At 40.4% G+C, this 17,972-nt stretch overlaps 1 protein-coding gene across 1 annotated transcript; it reads right to left on the bottom strand.

Annotated features, from left to right (window-relative positions):
• Nucleotides 1-633: 633 nt before the first annotated feature.
• LOC309568311 (uncharacterized protein) lies at nucleotides 634-17,546 on the bottom strand (the record flags this gene model as incomplete). The annotated part of the gene is made up of 7 exons (XM_082273977.1): nucleotides 634-806; nucleotides 6,841-6,954; nucleotides 8,661-8,714; nucleotides 11,828-11,925; nucleotides 16,216-16,483; nucleotides 16,562-16,696; nucleotides 17,300-17,546. 7 exons carry the CDS (start codon nucleotides 17,544-17,546, stop codon nucleotides 634-636), a joined length of 1,089 nt encoding a protein of 362 aa, XP_082130103.1.
• Between the last annotated feature and the right edge of the window lie 426 nt (nucleotides 17,547-17,972).

Raw genomic sequence — 17,972 nt, 5'->3', positions numbered from 1 at the left:
CTGAAAATCCACACCATACATGAAACGCAGGAGCGTTACACCGCTCAACTCTAGTTATTAGGCCTGTTAGCCTTTGCGGCTGATTCTGAGCTATATACTGATACAGCTGGGTCCTGCAGTTTCTCGGCAGTATGGAAGACACATTGGGGCTGTGGGAAATGGCCTACTAGATGGGTAAACATGAAAGCAACAAGGAGTATAGTTCTATTAGAGCTATTTCCCTTGGTGGTCGCATTAGAGATTTTGGGTGAATAATTTGCCAACAAAAGAATTCTAATACAAACAGATAATAAAGGTTTGATGTACACAGTGAAATGTTTAGCATGCAAATCATTATAAGTAGTTAAATTACTAAGACATTTGGTATTTCTATCTTTGCAATTTAATATATGATTAAAGGCTAAGCTTCTGCATGGGAAGGAGAATCAAATGGCGGAGGCTTTATCTCGATTCCAGATTTCCAGATTCCGTCAGTTACTACCCAACGTCGACTTAGAAGGTATAAAATGTCCTGAGAACCTTTGGGAATTAATTTAGAAATCATCACAGACTGAATTAAAAAGTCAGTTGCCACTAGCACATGGGCAGAATATTCTGCTGGATGGAATAGATGGATACAATTCATTAGAGAACTTAATTGCCACTTTGATTCTCCTTCAGAACATTTAATGCTAACATTCTTGTGCTCATTAATGCATAAGGAGTTGTCTTATAGCCATATTGTCCAAATTCTAGCAGAAGTATAATTTTTTCTGAAAATGCAAGGTCTACCTTCTTGTACAGCATTTTTCTCAGTACAACAGGCACTAAAAGGTTATAGAAAGATTGATTTTATCGCTGATAATAGGAGACCTATTTCAATTGAATTGTTGAAGAAAATATGTAAGGTGTATATGTACTGTAGTGTGCTTTTCTGAATTTGAATGGACATTATTTAATGTGGCATTTGTGCTCACTTTTTTTGGTGCAAAGCAATTTCTGTATTGCTACTAAACAATAAGTCATCTCCTGATGGTCTTTTGCAGTGGCGGCCCATCCATTAGGGGCGCAGGTTCGCCGCCCTACTATCCATGCGTCTGGCCCCCTAATCTACATGCAGGGTGCTGGATGCATGGATCCCAAGAAGGGTTTTTTTTTTGAAGCATGTGATTAGAGCCAGAGGCTCCAGTAGGCTTTAAAAAAGGGTGGGCTCGGGGCTCAGAGCAAAGCGCCCTGAGCCCACCCAGTTGTGTGACAATAGTGAATGAATATTTGCTTTTGCCACATTTATTCTCCTCCCGGCCAATCAGGAAGCGGGTTCCGAGACCTGTTTCCCAATTGGCCAAAGGAGAAGGCATCCAATTGACAGAGGAGGAAGGAGGAGACGGCCGCCGAGAGCAGACATGGAGGAGACTGAGGGGGAAGCCGTCGCCTCCTGTCAGTCTGGAGGAACAAGGTGAGTGAGCTGGTCTCTGGAGTGATGGGGGGGGGGGTCCATGGCCAGGTCTGCCTGAAGCCCCCCCCCGACCGATGGGGCACCAGTCGCCACTGGTTTTTGTTTAAGTATGTTGATAGTTTGGATACAGGAATTTGATTATTTATCCCCTTTTCGAAAACAGATAGGATCGGTAGGAGTAAGGGGATTATTCGTCATACATGGGGTGAAGAAATGAAATGTCCCTTTGCTATTGATAAAAAATATATGAACATCAGGCCACAAGGTGGTAGCCTCTTTCTTCTTCATGTTGATAGTTCTCCTCTAACGAGGTATCAGTTTAATTTTGTTTTGAAAGGCTGCATGAAGAAGTTAGGACTGCAACGTTTCAGGGTTACATCCCATTCTTTCAGAATTGGGGGAGCTACTGAGGCTGCAAGAATGGGACTTGATGATTCAATTATCCAAAGGTTGGGCAGATGGGAATCTCAATGGTTTAAAATTTTTATTAGACCTGACATTCTTTCATTTACTGGGCTAACAAAAGAGCTACACTTCATTGCTACACATCTAATTTGTCCTTGGATCCTGGTAAGTTTCAAGAGTTCTGGAAAGGCATTTGTGGTCTTCGCTGGGTTAATTTGTTTTTTCATATTTCCAGGTTGTGCGAAGTTTGGCCAACGCCCAACATTGTCATCATCCACCTTTGGGGAAATACCGTGAGTAAAGTAAACACCTTGGATCTAATGTTCAAAATGAAGTGGGATTTTCACCACTTCTCTCTTTCATTCCCGAATACTAGAATTGTATATTCAGAAATAGCCCTCTAGACTTTTAAGGTTATGTGATTCTAAGCTTTCGAATTTGGAAAAAATTAGAAGCAGAATAAACAAAACAATTGAAAAGTTTATGACTATTATAGGGGGCTTTTCATACAGACACTTGGATCTTAAAGGATGTTAAGTGGTTTATACAGATCAAATGGAGTGCACCTATCCTAAGTAGGGTTAGATATTTTTAACCTGGATTTACAGACTAGTATTGAGATGGCCGCGGTAATGGGGTGGGGTGGGGTAGGGCCGGATTTGAGCGGTCAAGTCCGGCTGGTGGGGACTGGTTATGATTTATGCTAAATTCAAAAATTGTGTCTGCGTTTTATTTATATGTTAAGAATTTATTTAGTATTCGGGAGAGGGAATAAGTGTGGCCTGCATTCCCATGAAAAGGAGGGCAAAATCATTTGGGCCTGCCAACATGGGCATGAGGTCACCCTTACCTGTATTTAAATTTAAAATAATAATAATAATAATAATAATAATTTTCCTCAGAAAAAAATATTTGAGTTCGGCACCTTTAAATATTTAAGAAAGGGCATAGGTAGGAAAACAGGGTTAGGCGGGAAGGAGAGGTACCACATGACCTTTGGAATTTTTGGGAAGGTCAGGTAATACAAACGAAAGTCCTGGAAAATGGGGCTTATTATATAAAGGCCCCCACTTTGAGGTAGCTGCCAGTGGGTCTGTGACGGTGCGACAAGCTCCCCACCTCCCCCTCCCTTGTCGCAAGGCACGCTTTTGTGGTTTGTCACCCTTTTTATTGAAAGGGGGGACTGGTTATGATTTATGCTATTTGTGCTCGAGTCCTTTATGACTGAGCAAGGTTGGAATTTTGCATTTAATAAAGTTGTAAGTACAAATATTATTGAATGGTCAGAATATGGTGTTATTATTCATTGAGAGTTTATTTACACCAATAAATGTGCCGCAACCATAAATTTTGCCATCCAAAAATTGTGTCTGCGTTTTATTTATATATTAAGAATTTATTTAGTATTCGGGAGAGGGAATAAGTGCGGCCTGCATTCCCATGAATGCAGGCTAAAGCTAGCCCTACATTCCCCCTGAACATTTGTGCAAAAATTCTCATCAGTACATTTGATGACTTGAGGAATATTGCTCGAAAGTACTTAAAAAAACATTTGCTTTTAACATTAGATTTGCGAGTGAATGAACTTTCCCAAACTAAAACCTCATCTACCTCTGGTAGAAAGTCGTTCGAGAAAAAGTTTTAATTCTGCTCCTTGTCACTATGGTTCAAAACAAACTTTGATTTGACCCCACTGATGAATAGAAAATGGAATTGATGTTCTTAAATCGAACATTTAGAGGAACAAAATTTCACTAGTGAATGGCCAGTTTAGGCAACATATAAGTGTAACATTGTAGGTTTTTATTACCTCTCAAATAAATGATAGTATTCTGCCTGGCAAAGCCTTCTTCCTCTGTTCTCAGATGGCCAGTTCCATTTTTCTTAAGGCATCAGCCAAGGTCAGCATTTGTTTCCTTTTCTCAATCTCACTGTAAATTTTGTTAATCCTGGTGCCTGTAACTTCATGTCCCATGAATTTGTTACAAGTTTACAATAGTACAGTCACTGTGGTAAGGGAACGCATCCTCCTCCTGCCGGCAGCTGAATGAATACATCATTCTCCCAAAATGCTCCTCTCAGGCTAGGCACAGTCACTTGTGACGCTCTTAAATTATCAAAGGTACATTTAAAAAATATATATATATACTGTTTTTGTATAAAGAGATATCTCAAGATTTTTTTCATGCAGACTTATCAGATAAAAAAAAGTCAACTTTAAGGGAAATAACCTAGGACAGTAGTCCCTAACCTTGTATTACTTGTGTACCCCTTGGCAGCCCATTTCCGTAAATTGTTCCCCTAATGTTAGCAAAATGTTTGTAATTAATATAGTAGGTGTTAATTCAAATGTATATGTTACAACAAAAAAAATGGCCCAATAATGGGATTAAAAAAGTAAAACAAAAATAAATGTTTCCAGTTAATCACTAAAAATGATGGCAAAAGCTACCATTCCTGGAGAATACCTGGAAGAATGCACTCATTGTGTATGTAAAATATATATTTATACATACAGTATCTCAAAAGTGAGTACACCACTCACATTTTTGTAAAAATTGTATTATGTCTTTTCATGTGACAACACTGAAGAAATGACACTTTGCTGCAATGTAAGGTAGTGAGTGTACAACTTGTATAACAGTGTAAATTTGCTGTCCCCTCAAAATAACTCTACACACAACCATTAATGTCTAAACCCCTGGCAACAAAAGTGAGTACACCCCTAAGTGAAAATGTCCAAATTGGGCCCAATTAGCCATTTTCCTTCCCTGGTGTCATGCAACTTATTAGTGTTACAGGGTCTCAGTGTGAATGGGGAACATGATATTGACCCCAAACACACCTCCAAGATGACCACTGCCTTGCTAAAAAAGCTGAGGGTAAAGGTGATGGACTGGCCAAGCATGTCTCCAGACCTAAACCCAATTAAGCACCTTTGGGGCATCCTCAAACGGAAGGTGGAGGAGTGCAAGGTCTCTAACATCCACCAGCTCCGTGATGTCGTCATGGAGGAGTGGAAGAGGACTCCAGTGGAAACCTGTTAAGCTCTGGTGAACTCCATACCCAATTAGCCATTTTCCCTCCCCAGTGTCATGTGACTTATTAGTGTTATAAGTTCTCAGGTGTGAATGGGGAGCAGGTGTGTTAAATTTGGTGTTAGCGCTCCCATTCTCTCATACTGGTCACTGGAAGTTCAACATGCCCCCCCCCCCAGATATAAAGAAAGAGTCAGTGTCATTTCAAAACAAGAAAATACCTAAAACAATACAAATCAAATGAGGTTTAATTTGATAGAAACAGAGCTCGCTCACACATTATAAATATAAGCATTTTATTAGAGGTACTTGAAGTGCTTTGAAATAATAATGCAGGTTTGCTTCCCCACTGACAGGACAGAGTTCTGCCTTGTTTACATAGACAGAGGTCTGTCCTGTGTGTCTTCCCAACGATCGATGGATGCTGGTGGTCATCCATTGGCCGTCACACGCTGATCGGCATCTGCTGTGTATTAACACAGCACAGCAGGGGTCGTCTGTGGCGCACGTGTGTGCCCCCTATTTGGGAGTGCCGGATTACGTACCTAGTATGTGATCCAGGGCAGCAGAGCCACCGTACATGTGATACGGTCGGCAAGCAGATAATAATGACCAGCATCAGTCCCAGTTTCTGCAATTATATCCCCCAGCATTGATGCCAGTTTAGAAAATAACAACTCTCAGCAGAAATGGCAGTCTCCCTAATAATAACCGCCAACATCAGTGCCCTGCCAGAAAGTAACTGAAGAAATGTGAAAAAAAAGGTTAAAAACAAGTATATATGATATACTTTTCTATCTATTCACTAATGCTGCACGAGGATTAAAAAATAATCAATTTTGATCAGGAGAGTGGATTTCCACTTTAAAGCGGAGTTCCGGCCACAGAATCGTTTTTTTTTTATAAATACTTCCCAAACAGTGATCCACCGCCCTTCATACATCCGCTAATCCGGTTTTAGACAGTTTAATAATTGATTGGCAATCATAAAATCTTACTTTATAAAAAGTTTGCTGAGCGCTGCCATCTTTGTCCTGGTCACCCGAAGCCGCAGTATGCAAATGTATGCCCTGCTTCCTGGTTCTAGCTCATTGTGCAAGCTGTGAGAGGAGCCCGGCCGCCTACATCACTGCCCATTGCCTCCTGGGAGTGATGAGTAAAAGCTCCCAGGACGCATTGCAGGACAGGAAGTGTTGGCATGGGCCGCGGCCACAGAGGGAGGAAGTGGAAGGAAAGGTGAGTATATTTTCTTCTGAAACAAGGTAAGTAAAAAAAAAAATTCGGGAATATCCAATTCTTTTTCAGGTGACAATAAGGAATCGGATGGCACAAAATCTAATGTAACGATTTTGCGGCCGGAACTCCGCTTTAAAGACCACCACCTGTCTTTCACTACTCATCATAGGGTTAACTTCCAACAGAATCTGTTAACATGCGCTGTGCTTGGGTCCCCAGTTCTGCACCCCAAGTACCAGCATACTAACTGGTTTCAAAACTTCTTGCTGAATTTCTACTCTACTTTATAAGGAAACTGCAGCTGCTGACCACAAGGAGGCACCTGCCTGGACTCTGGACATCCCTACAGTGTACTGCCTCTGTGACCAGTGGCGGCTGGTGTGGGACAGTGATTGCAGCGCTGCTAATAAATATATATACGTATATAAATACTAAAATAACTATGTGCAATGTGCTTTAAAATTAATCTATGTTGCTCATATAAAATTGATACATAAATAAAGTGCTAATAAGGTCTGAACCCTGTGCAAATAAGCAATAAAAACTGTGCAAGTGAGCAATATAACTGTGCAGATATTACAATGTAAAACTCATAAGTAAACTTAATAGTAAAGTGCAACCAAAGTGCATGATATACAGTCCATAAAACAGTCCTTTAGTATAAAACAGGAGCTTGGTGCTTAATCCTTGTTGCTTCAGGGTCTCCCCCTTTGGGTATCTACTTACCACTGGGTGGTTGATTTGAAGCAGAATAAGCTGGTGTTCCTATGGCTCCTGTAGGGCTGGTTATGCTGTAAGCTGGAAGCGATCCTTTTCCTGAATGTGGTAATCCCGATTGTCCTCATGGAAATAAAAATCTCAACATAGTGAGGACAGTTTAAAATAAGCTTTATTCCATAAGAAACTCACAAGGGGATACTCACAAACATATAATAGTAATGCGCCTATATCATATTCCTAATCGCGGTGCGGTGGTGAGCTGCTCCTCAGCTTTCGCTACCCCGACCGGAAGTCACGTGGCTGCCTCTCGGCCAATGGCTAGACGCGTTTCGCTGTGGACACACGGGGTGCCAGCCAGCCACCCACCCACCACAGGGTGCCAGACAGCCAACCACCCACCACAGGGTGCCAGCCAGCCATCCACCACAGGGTGCCAGCCAGCCACCCACCCACCACAGGGTGCCAGCCAGCCAACCAACACAGGGTACCAGCCAGCCAGCCACCCACTACAGGGTGCCAGCAAGCCAGTCATTAAGCATTAAACAAACATTAACATGTTCAGTACCAGATTTGTGTCAAAATTTGTCTTTATTTTTCAAAACTTTACATGTACAAAATATCGGCCCATATCAGCTGATACCGATATGTTGTGACCAAAATATCGGTATCGGCCCTGAAAAAAACATATTGGTCTATCCCTAGTGTAAAGGTATAACAATATAGGAATTCATAATAAAAAAAAGGTATAGAATTTGTGCAATATGAAGTAAAAGTGCACTGGGTGATTTACATTGCCTGATAATAGAGAGATATATAGAATATCCAATTACACATTCAAATACTAAATTACAGCAGAAGAAGAACTAGGGACTTGCTTGGATGGCACCCAAAGATTTAAATTCAACACATAAATATATAAGACAAATTCCACATTTATTAATCACATCATACAAAAGAATCACACATGGTGCACAACACAGCATTCTTTTTTTGGCAGAAATAATTAAAAATGGAGAGTTTTGTACACAGAGAAAAAAGTAACAATGAAAACGGTGGCGCTGTACCAGAAACAGATTCAAGGTTAAAAAAAAAACTTTGTTTAAAAAAAGGACATCTTTAAAGTGTACAAATCAGACCAAGGTTTTTTTTTTTTTTTTTGTTCTAGCAATTTATGTTTGACATGCCATTTATGTTTGGTTGATGTTCAATGTTTTATATAATTTCAGAGCATTAACATATTTCATTAAACAAAAACATATTAAAATAAAAATCTTTATCTAAAAAGATATTGAAGGTTAATTGTGAGACAGCAGAGATTTAGGCCATCCACATGTAAACTCTACTTATATGCATCATGTACACTACAGTATGTGTTTAAGTTTGGCTTGGTAAATGCTGCTTTGAAATGAAGCATAGCAGCATCAACAGCGTGTATTCAGGAGGAGAGAAGCATTTTTAGAGCTTAGATAACACTACAGTCTAAGCTTAACATAGGAAAAGTGCAATCCTGAAATGATTTGACCATATCAACACATGGAAGCAAACCAGACAAACCGTTAAGGACACTTTGTGTACAGTGTACAGTACCACAACACCACAACAGCTTCTCAGGAGAGTTTTTAATACATATTCACTGGCTACTGATGTTGTGACAAGACTGTTTGTACAATTTGTACAAGATGGCTTTTGCTACCATTACTCAAGATGAGTGAGCACTTCTTGTACAGACTGATGTTTAAAATGAAAATGCTAGATTAAAAATAATGTCACTAAGTCCAGCTTCGCAACTCCACATTGGTTAAAGCCTTACTTTATCCAACCCATACCCATTTGATTTCTACCTTTTACCATATTCTCTAAAGTTACATACACTTGAGAATCTGGTTGAAAAAAAAAAGACACAAATTACAAGTTCATAAATACCTAAATATCAAAATTTATGTAACCTCCCTGAATGTTTATAAACAAGTTTATATGTTTTTTTCAGAGCCCATTCACACTAATACGACTTGTCAGGTGACTTGTCAGCCTGACAAGTCGCGGTCCATCGCGGTCCCATTGTGTGGCACAGGAACCATTCTAATAGGAGTGAAACAAGTTGCTCCGACTTAGAAAAAGGTTCCTGTACTACATTGGGGCGACCTGGAGCGACTTGCATAGACATTTATTCTGTGAAGTCCGTGCAAGTCGCGACGAAGTCGCGCTGCACGTGACTTCACAGGTCGCCCCCGAAGTCGTGCCGCGTTGGTGTGAACCGGCACTCAAAGTACAACTCCATTGATACAGTTTTAAATGGGTGATTTCTTGTATATTATTCTGTCTCCTCTTACCCAACCTTACATCACAATACCTTATTGAATTTAAAAAAAAGAAAAGAAGGAAAATATTTTTTGTAAATCTTATGTGATTCCAATGTTTGTAATAACAACATGTCAACTTCTTTTGTACCACCATTATTTTTTTTTCAATAAAAGTTTATATACAAAAAGAAAAAAAAGACACAAATTCAACCAACAGAAAAACAACAACACACACAGATCGAGAACCTCCATATACACTATCCTATACACACAGTTGATTCAGAAGAAGGCAAACAAATAAATAAAGCATATTTCACTTTGCATCAGTGGGGGAAAAAATCTTTTTTCTTGATCCTCCAAGAGGCAGTCTGATGTTCCCTGAATCAACTTTACCTATAAATATTAGTATCCAGTTATATTATGTGCATTTATGAAAGAATCAAGGCCTTTCCTAAAACAATCTTCTGAGCTGGCCAGAACCAACTCTTGAGGGAGTCTATTTGACATTTTTATAGCTCCTACTGTAAAGAAACCTTTCCATATTTGAAGATTACATTTATTTTCCTGGAGACATAATGAATGCCCCCTTGTCCTTAAAGTATGACCTTAAAGTAAATAACTCTACACCAAGCTCACTATATGGACCACCTATGTATTTATACATGTTGATCATATCCCGCCTCCTCGCTCAGGAATCTCCTCTTCTCAAGAGAGAATAAATTAAGTTCAGGTAAACTTTCTCCATAGCCGAGCTCCTCAGTTCCCACTCTCTTTCCTTTTTTTTTTTTTTTTTTAAACAATACATTTTTATTTACTTATAATGCCTAACATTTCAGAGGAAAATCAAGTTAAGTCATGACTTCCAAGATAAAGTATAACAGTAACAAATATTGTAAGAACAAAATAAAATAGGAGGAGAACAATTATATACTATATGTATTACTTATTGATCATATCCCGTTCACCCCAGAAGAGTTCAAACTGTAAGCAGGTAATAACCAATATGATAAAACTGTAAACAAGGAACAGTGATGGAATTGTTCGAAAATTAGTTACACCAAAATCTCAACTGGGATAAACAGGTAAATCAGGATTATAAGACCAGTTAAAGGTTACATTATTTTAAGTATTTAGAAGCTCTATGATGTGATAGCCAGTGTTGCCATTTTTTTAAAGGTGTTATTAGAATAGTTCTTATATGCTAACATTAGTTCATATTGTGCTTGTATATTTCATATAGAGATTTCGATCTAGAGATTTGGTGTTTCTGTAGATTTCCATAGACTGGTTATGGTTAGTTCCCACACTCTTTCAACCACAACTTCGTTGACAGACAGATATCCTTTATATCTCTGAAGATAATAGGCAAGAATTCTTTAATTCATAAAACTCACAAAAAGGATATTGGGGAACTGGAGAAAGTGCAGAGAAGGGCAACCAAACTGATAAGAGGCATGGAGGAGCTCAGCTATGAGGAATGATTAGCTGAACTCAATGTATTCTCTGTTGAGAAGAAGTGGCTAAGGGGGTTATGATCAAATTTGCCCATATAGTGAACGTGGTGTAGAGTTAGTCACTTTCGGGTCATTACAGACTACAGGGAGGCACTCTTTATGTCTGGAGGAAAGGAGATTTAACCTTCACATACGGAAAGGTTCACAGTAAGAGTTATGAATATGTGAAATAGACTCCCTCAAGAACTAGTTCTGGCCAGCTCAGTAGATTGAGTTTAAAAAAGGCCTGAATGCATTCCTAAATCCACAAAATATACCTGGATATTAACATTTAGAGGTAGTAACACTAGGGGTAGTTGAACCAGGGACTATCCAACTACTTCCCAAGGGATCGGTAAGGATTTTTTTCACCCACTGGAGTGAATTGGACATGATTTATTGTTTTTTTTTTGGCTTCCTCTGGATGATTGTGGGATTGTGTATATGGGGATTTTCAATCATTTTTTTCTCTGTTGGTTGAACTAGATGAACTAGTGTCTTTTTTCAACCTCACTAGCTATGTGACAGAATCAACTTTTTGGTCTCAAATTACTTCCTTTATTTCCAACCATCCCGAATCCCAAATCCCGAATGTCTCTAGCCTCAAATAATGTATAATAGGCATCTTTGGCAATGTTGACATTGGTTCCACACAAAAACAATTCCTGAGGCTTCTCTTATTTTATGCACTGTTACTGTAAAAATGACACTGGCAGGGAAGGGGTTAACTTTATTAGAGAGCAAGGGGTTAAGTGTGTCCCTAGGGGCGCGCTTCTAACTGTAAAGGGGTGTGGCTTTTGATGTAACCACAGAGACATACGATCCTACATAGCAGGATCGTATGATCTCTGCTGTTACATCAGGGAGAATGACAGGCGGCTTTGTTTACATCAGCCGCCTGCCTTTCTCCCTCTCCAGCGGACATCGGGAACCGCTCGCGCGGGGATGCCCGTGAACGAGCAGGGGCGGGAGCGTGCCTCCGGCGGCACGTGCTCATCCCCTATTGGCTCGCGGGTGAGTGACATACCCATGCTTCACATAGCCTGCACGGGGCTGACCGCCGCAGTATATGTACTTGCGGCGGTCGGCAAGTTGTTAAAGAGTTAATACAAATGACATCATATCATATTAAGTACAGGTACAACAATTTTAAGCTGATTAGTAATGGTAACAATGTATTCTACATGATTAAAAAGTTACAGATGTTGATCCAAGATTGGAAAATGGTATCGTTAAAACTTGAAACGTTTCGTGAGCCACCGCTCACTTCTTCAGGAGTGGATGCATATAAAACATATCTATGAAGTAAAATATCAGTCGTAGAATATATAACATAGTAGTAATAGGTATTATCTTTCAAACCATAGGGGACACCATAAGTAACCCCATACTTACAAATCGGCTCAGTTTAGATACTGTAGCGGCATTCCCAGTTGGTGACAGTTCAGAATGTCTAGTCCGGCAGCTGTAGGAGCGGAACCAGAGGGACCCCAGGAGGAACAAGTGGAGGGTGGATGCAGCATGTGTAGAGTGTAGAGTGGATGTGTTCATACATTGTGTCACCCAAATTACTTGCTATACAAAATATATGTATATGTGTCTAGTCAACTGTGTAACAAAATACTGAAGTGACCTAATATAAGGGTGAAAACATAGATCAAAAAAAGAAGTGAGAAGTGCAGCAAAGACTGTGCCTGAGTGCTGGGGGGAAGGGAAGGGGAACCACCAAAAACTCAAAGCAAGTGCAAAAAGTGTGGAAAAAAAAAAAAAAAATATATATATATATATAGGCGCAAGTACCGAACAAAATTTGTGTTGAGTCTGACAAGCTAGGGAAACTCCTTTGTGTGGAAAAAAAGCAGCAAAAAAAAAGTTGTAAAAAGCTCCTCCCTCCCATTTGTACTCCGAAGGGACATCACCAGTCCCGCCCCTAACGCCATGTGATAGCAGCCATAGGAAGGCAGGTGAACGCCGAGGACTGGCATTCGCTGTCTCCTGGGGGAATTGGCACCCAAGCGCACACATCACCAGGCCGCATTAAAAACACAATGCGTGCCGGCGTAATGACGCTGCAGATGCGCTGATGTAACCCGTTTGGCACAAAAACATGGCGCCAATGTATAGCAGGCCCTGCCCATCAGGGAGACAGGAGGAGACAGAAAGGGAAGTGAACTTCCTAATAAACATCACAACTCCCAGGACAGAGCATCCCAACATACTGTAGAACACTAACAGGGATGTCATATGGATACAGGATCTTATGGTCCATATAACACAAAATATATATACAGTATATAAATATATATATATATAAATATATATATATATATATATATATATATATATATAATGTAACATTGGTAACTGAATGACAGTATTGTTGAAATGAAACCTTGGGGTAGCAGCAGACTGGACAAATGGTGTCTTCCACCTGTAATTCAATACAGTAAACATATGTAAGTGGCCTGGTGCTACCAGTGATACACCTCCATCCCTATTATCCATACATGTAAAAAATCTAAGCTTTGCAATGGGACTTTGAATGAGGTGTAACACACATAGGCACTGAATGTGAAGTAAACATAATTATTAAATGTATTAAAGAGTTAATACAAATGTCATCATATCAAATAAAGGCACAATGGCCTCAAGTTGATTAGTAATGGTAACAATACTGTATATGGTACATGATTAAAAAGTTACAAGATTGGAAAAGGGCATCTTAAAAACTTGACGCATTTCGTGAGCCAACGCTCACTTCCTCAGGAGTGGATGCATATAAAACATATCTATAAAGTAAAATATCAGCCCAACAACCAACATAGACTAGAGCCAGATTAGGCATCCAAATGCCACTTCTGGTAGTTAGAGGTATGGTTGCATGTCAGATTAGAAATTACTAGGAAGGGACTAAAGCGCAGTGTAGATAGGTTGACTCTGAGTTCCAGTGTCACACCATTGTTCCTGCTAGTGAAAAGCTCCATTCTAGGCTGGTTGGACAACAATTGGGGGATACCCCATGACTATTCAAATTTCTGACAAAAGTACAGACGCCACATCATCCTCAGGGGCCCCTGAAAATGGACTTTGGTGCAACATTCATCTGGAAGTATCTCCATAATAACAATATATACCCGAGTATATGTGCACAATTCCACCAGGACGCTTTATGGGCCATTTGCTGATAATACCTGTTTGTACATTAGAGGAATGTACTAATATGATTTGTTTTTTATATAAAGCTTGTATTATTTACATACTAATGTGAATCTATATACTTTGGTTAATGTTATATGCTGGTTGCAGTAGTTCCTCTGCTCCCTGTCCTAGGTGGAGGCACTGCCAACTTTGTCTCAAAACACACCCTTCCCCTTAGAGAAGGGTCTGGTTCTCTTATGCCTCGTTTCCACTGAGCGGAACGGTTCGGATCGGGACAGATCGGCAGGCTGATAATGGTCCGGTCTATTCAGTTGAGCGTTTCCACTGGAAGTCGGACCTCTAGGGTCCATGCGGGGCGTACACCAAATGCCTAGCGTTGCGGCGTGGCGTCACACTAGTGCGACAACAGACGTGACGCTACAACAACAACAACAACAACAATGGAGGTCATCCAGCAGCTCGTCTTTGCTCTACTTGGCTTTTGGTTCTTAGTAATCAAAATACATGCCACACAGTGTGAGAGAAGGTTACGAGCGGCAAAGCGAAACACAGCAGAAAAGAGAAGAAAACTTTTGGCTTGGGTCTTGAGTCAGGAGGAGAAGTACACCTTTGTGCGGCAAAGACAAAGACGGCAGCGTTATAGGGTAAGCAACATTATGCCAATTGTCATTTATTTCTACCCGTATTAAAAAGTAAAATAATACAGAATATGACAAAATCTAATATAAGATGGGAAGGATATACAGTACATATGTACTTAACAACATTCATGTTGCACACGTATGTAAACATGCACATTTGAAGTATTAAATCAAATGCATAACAAATCATTAGTAGTATAATGAGTATTTATGTATAAGGTGTAATACTTCAAATGTGCATGTTTACATACGTGTGCAACATGTATGTTGTTGAATACATAATGTACTGTATATCCTTCCCATCTTATATTAGATCTTTGCAGATTCTGTATTTTTTTATTTATGTATAAGGTGTAATACTTGCAATGTGTACTCATTGCTCACTTTTATACATGATGCTATCTGACCTTGTAAAATATAGTATGTTGTATTAATATGTTTTTATTATTTGTGATATGGTAACATCTGCGTTTTCTTCTTTTAAAGATGCTTCTCCTTTTGTCAAAGCAGCGCCGCCGACCAGTCATTTGGGCTCTCCCCCGTGCCAATGAGTGGTGGGATGTGACCGTCCCAGGATTCACACACACACAGTGGGTGCACAATTTCCGAATGTCGGAGGAAACCTTTTCATACCTTTGTGCAAGGCTACGTCCAGCGATGGAGAAGCAAAGCACAAACTTCCGAGCCAGTTTGCCAGTGAGGAAAAGAGTAGCCATTGCACTGTGGAAGCTGGCTACCAACAGTGAATACAGAAGTATAGGTCATCTTTTTGGTGTCAGTAAATCATCAGTGTGCCGTTGTGTGCAGGACTTCTGTAAGGCTGTCTGCACATCGCTAGCTCCTGAAATTGTTCATTTTCCAGACAGGGAAAAGCTTAAAGACATGGCTGACTACTTTGAAAACAGGTGGGGTCTTCCACAGTGTGTTGGTGCTATTGATGGGTCACACATACCAATAATAGCACCACAAGAATACCACACTGACTACTTCAACAGAAAGGGCTGGCATTCCATCATCCTCCAGGGAGTGGTGGATGGAAAAGGACTATTCTGGAGTGTGAATGTTGGAAAACCTGGGAGTTTGCATGATGCTCGGGTTCTACGATTGTCCACATTTTGGGATTGGGTTGGGCAGGGAGGGCTGTACCCTCTTTCCACTAAGAACATTTGGGGGGTGAATGTTGGCTATTATGTGCTCGGGGACTCTGCCTACCCTTTACAAAATTGGCTCCTGAAACCATTTCCTGACAATGGCCGCCTGACACCAGAACAACAAACCTACAACAAGAAAACATCCAGGGCACGGGTCGTAGTTGAAAATGCTTTTGGAAGACTTAAAGGTAGGTGGCGGTGTCTTATGAAGAGGAATGACAGTGACATTCAACTTGTCAAATCCATGGTGCTTACTTGCTGTGCTCTTCACAATCTTTGTGAAAGTCATGGAGAAGACTTCCACCAGGATTGGAATACGTCTGCAGAAGAGCCAGTAAGGGTAATAGCACAGGATATTGAAGATGAGTGCAATGAAATACGTCAGGCTCTGATGCGTCACCTCAACACCTAATTTTTTACCATGATTGTTTTAAAGTTTTAATAAAGTTTTACATTAATGAATCAGACACACCCAAAGTCTCTTATAAAATCTCTTTTATTCAACAACAAAAATATTCTTTCTATATTTTCTTACAAGTAAGAATTCAAAAAAATAAAACATTTTTACAAAACAAAACTGAAAAATTACCAAAAAACAAAGGGTACAGGTCCTGTGCTGGCTGACAGGCACTATTGCCTTGGCGGTGGCCTGGGATCACGACTGGCTCCCAGCACTTGAACAAGCTGCCCTAGGACACCAAGGAAGGCCTGGTTGAAGGTAGACAACTGCTCCATCTGCTGCCGGGCAATCTCAGCCTCCTGGCGCATAGCTTCCTGGGCATCCTGACGCAGTGCCTGAAACCACCGCTCAGAAAGGGTCTCCATCCTTTCCTGTTGTCTTTCCTCTACTGCCCTCATATCATCAATAACTGTGCGCAGATCCAGCTGCAACCGTCTCCTTTCACCTGGAATATACAAAATACCAGAATATTGATTTAAGAAAATGCACAATTATAACTTTCACTCTGATCATAATGTCTTACCTGTGTGACGTGGTGCATTTGGCGTACTCTGTGGTAGGCTTGGTGTTGACACAATCGTACTGGTGCTGCTGAAAGATGTCGATGGACCATCGTCTGAAAAGTTAGAGGTATCATTGGAGAGTCCATCCACAGTATCTGAAAATGCACATATCAAGGGTTTTATACACAAACGAGAAGAAGACACAGTGTACTATCTTATGGCAGTTATCATCAGGTAGTAAACAATGGGATGCAGAGTGGGTAAAAAAATGAGATGCCTATACTCTTCTGTCCAGGTATTTAAATAAAAAATAATGGAACTATATCAGTTTAAAGGCTAAGGTACAATGAGAGCATCAGAAATCTCCATTATCTTTTCTACAGTTGTCTTTTTTCTCAAAAATAGGGGCTGGTTTATACAGACAGTACATTTCCCTATCCATTCTGAGATTAACTTTACTTGGTTAAAGTGCACTGTGGCTGCTTGAAATCATGCATGATAGCCTTTAATAGTATTTTTATGCATATTCAGCCCCCATTGATATTATCAAGCCCATACTAATTAAGCAAAACACCAGTCACGCATTTTTCATTAATTATACAAAACAGTGCAGCGCTACTCCCTACCATTTTCTTTCAGTCCACTGCACAAATACAATTACATTTTTGGTGCAGAGTTAATGGTTTTGTGCAGTTATTTTTTTTAAATGGTTAGCATAGGGAAAGCCAATGCCAAGCAGGAAAAAAAATAAAACTTACCAACAGGATCTATCATGGATTCGAGAAGTGCAGATGCAGATGAAGATGCAGAGTCCAGACCTCCTTCCCTGCCTTGGTTTGCTGGCCTATGCCCGTAAATGGCGTCCATGGCATCGTACCACTTCCAAGTACTTCGACTGTTTCCACTACAGCTGTTGGCATCCTTAATTTTTTTATATTGGCCTTTAAGCTTCTTAAGCTTTGCCCTACACTGACCCGACGTCCGTTCAAATCCCTCGGCTGCCATCCGCTGGGAAATATCTTTATACACCTTTTCATTCCTCACTGATCCATCAAGCTCACTCTGAATAACACTGTCCGCAATTATAGTAAGGAAAGTGGATAGTTCCTGAGTTGACCAGACCCTGCTGTTATTTGCAGGCATCCTTCTCCTATATCTGGACTGAGCTGCGCTTCCGTTTGACGACAGCAGTGACGTTTTCCTGTCCACCAATCAGTGGAATGTATCGTGTGACACCAGTAGCTCCGCCCTAACCGTACCGTACCATTTCCTATGGCCCTACATCTGAAGGAGGACCACGAATGGTGCGGTTTGGTTCGGTTGTATGGGCCACTTTCATAATGGAAACACCAAAAATAGCGTACCGTACCGAACCGATCCGAACCGTTCCGCTCAGTGGAAACGAGGCATTACTTACCTACAGGTTTAGCG

Source organism: Pelophylax lessonae, assembly GCF_965119305.1.
Source record: "Pelophylax lessonae genome assembly, chromosome: 12".
Classification (NCBI taxonomy): Eukaryota; Metazoa; Chordata; class Amphibia; order Anura; family Ranidae; genus Pelophylax; species Pelophylax lessonae.
This window is presented reverse-complemented; position numbering and strand designations above follow the sequence as displayed.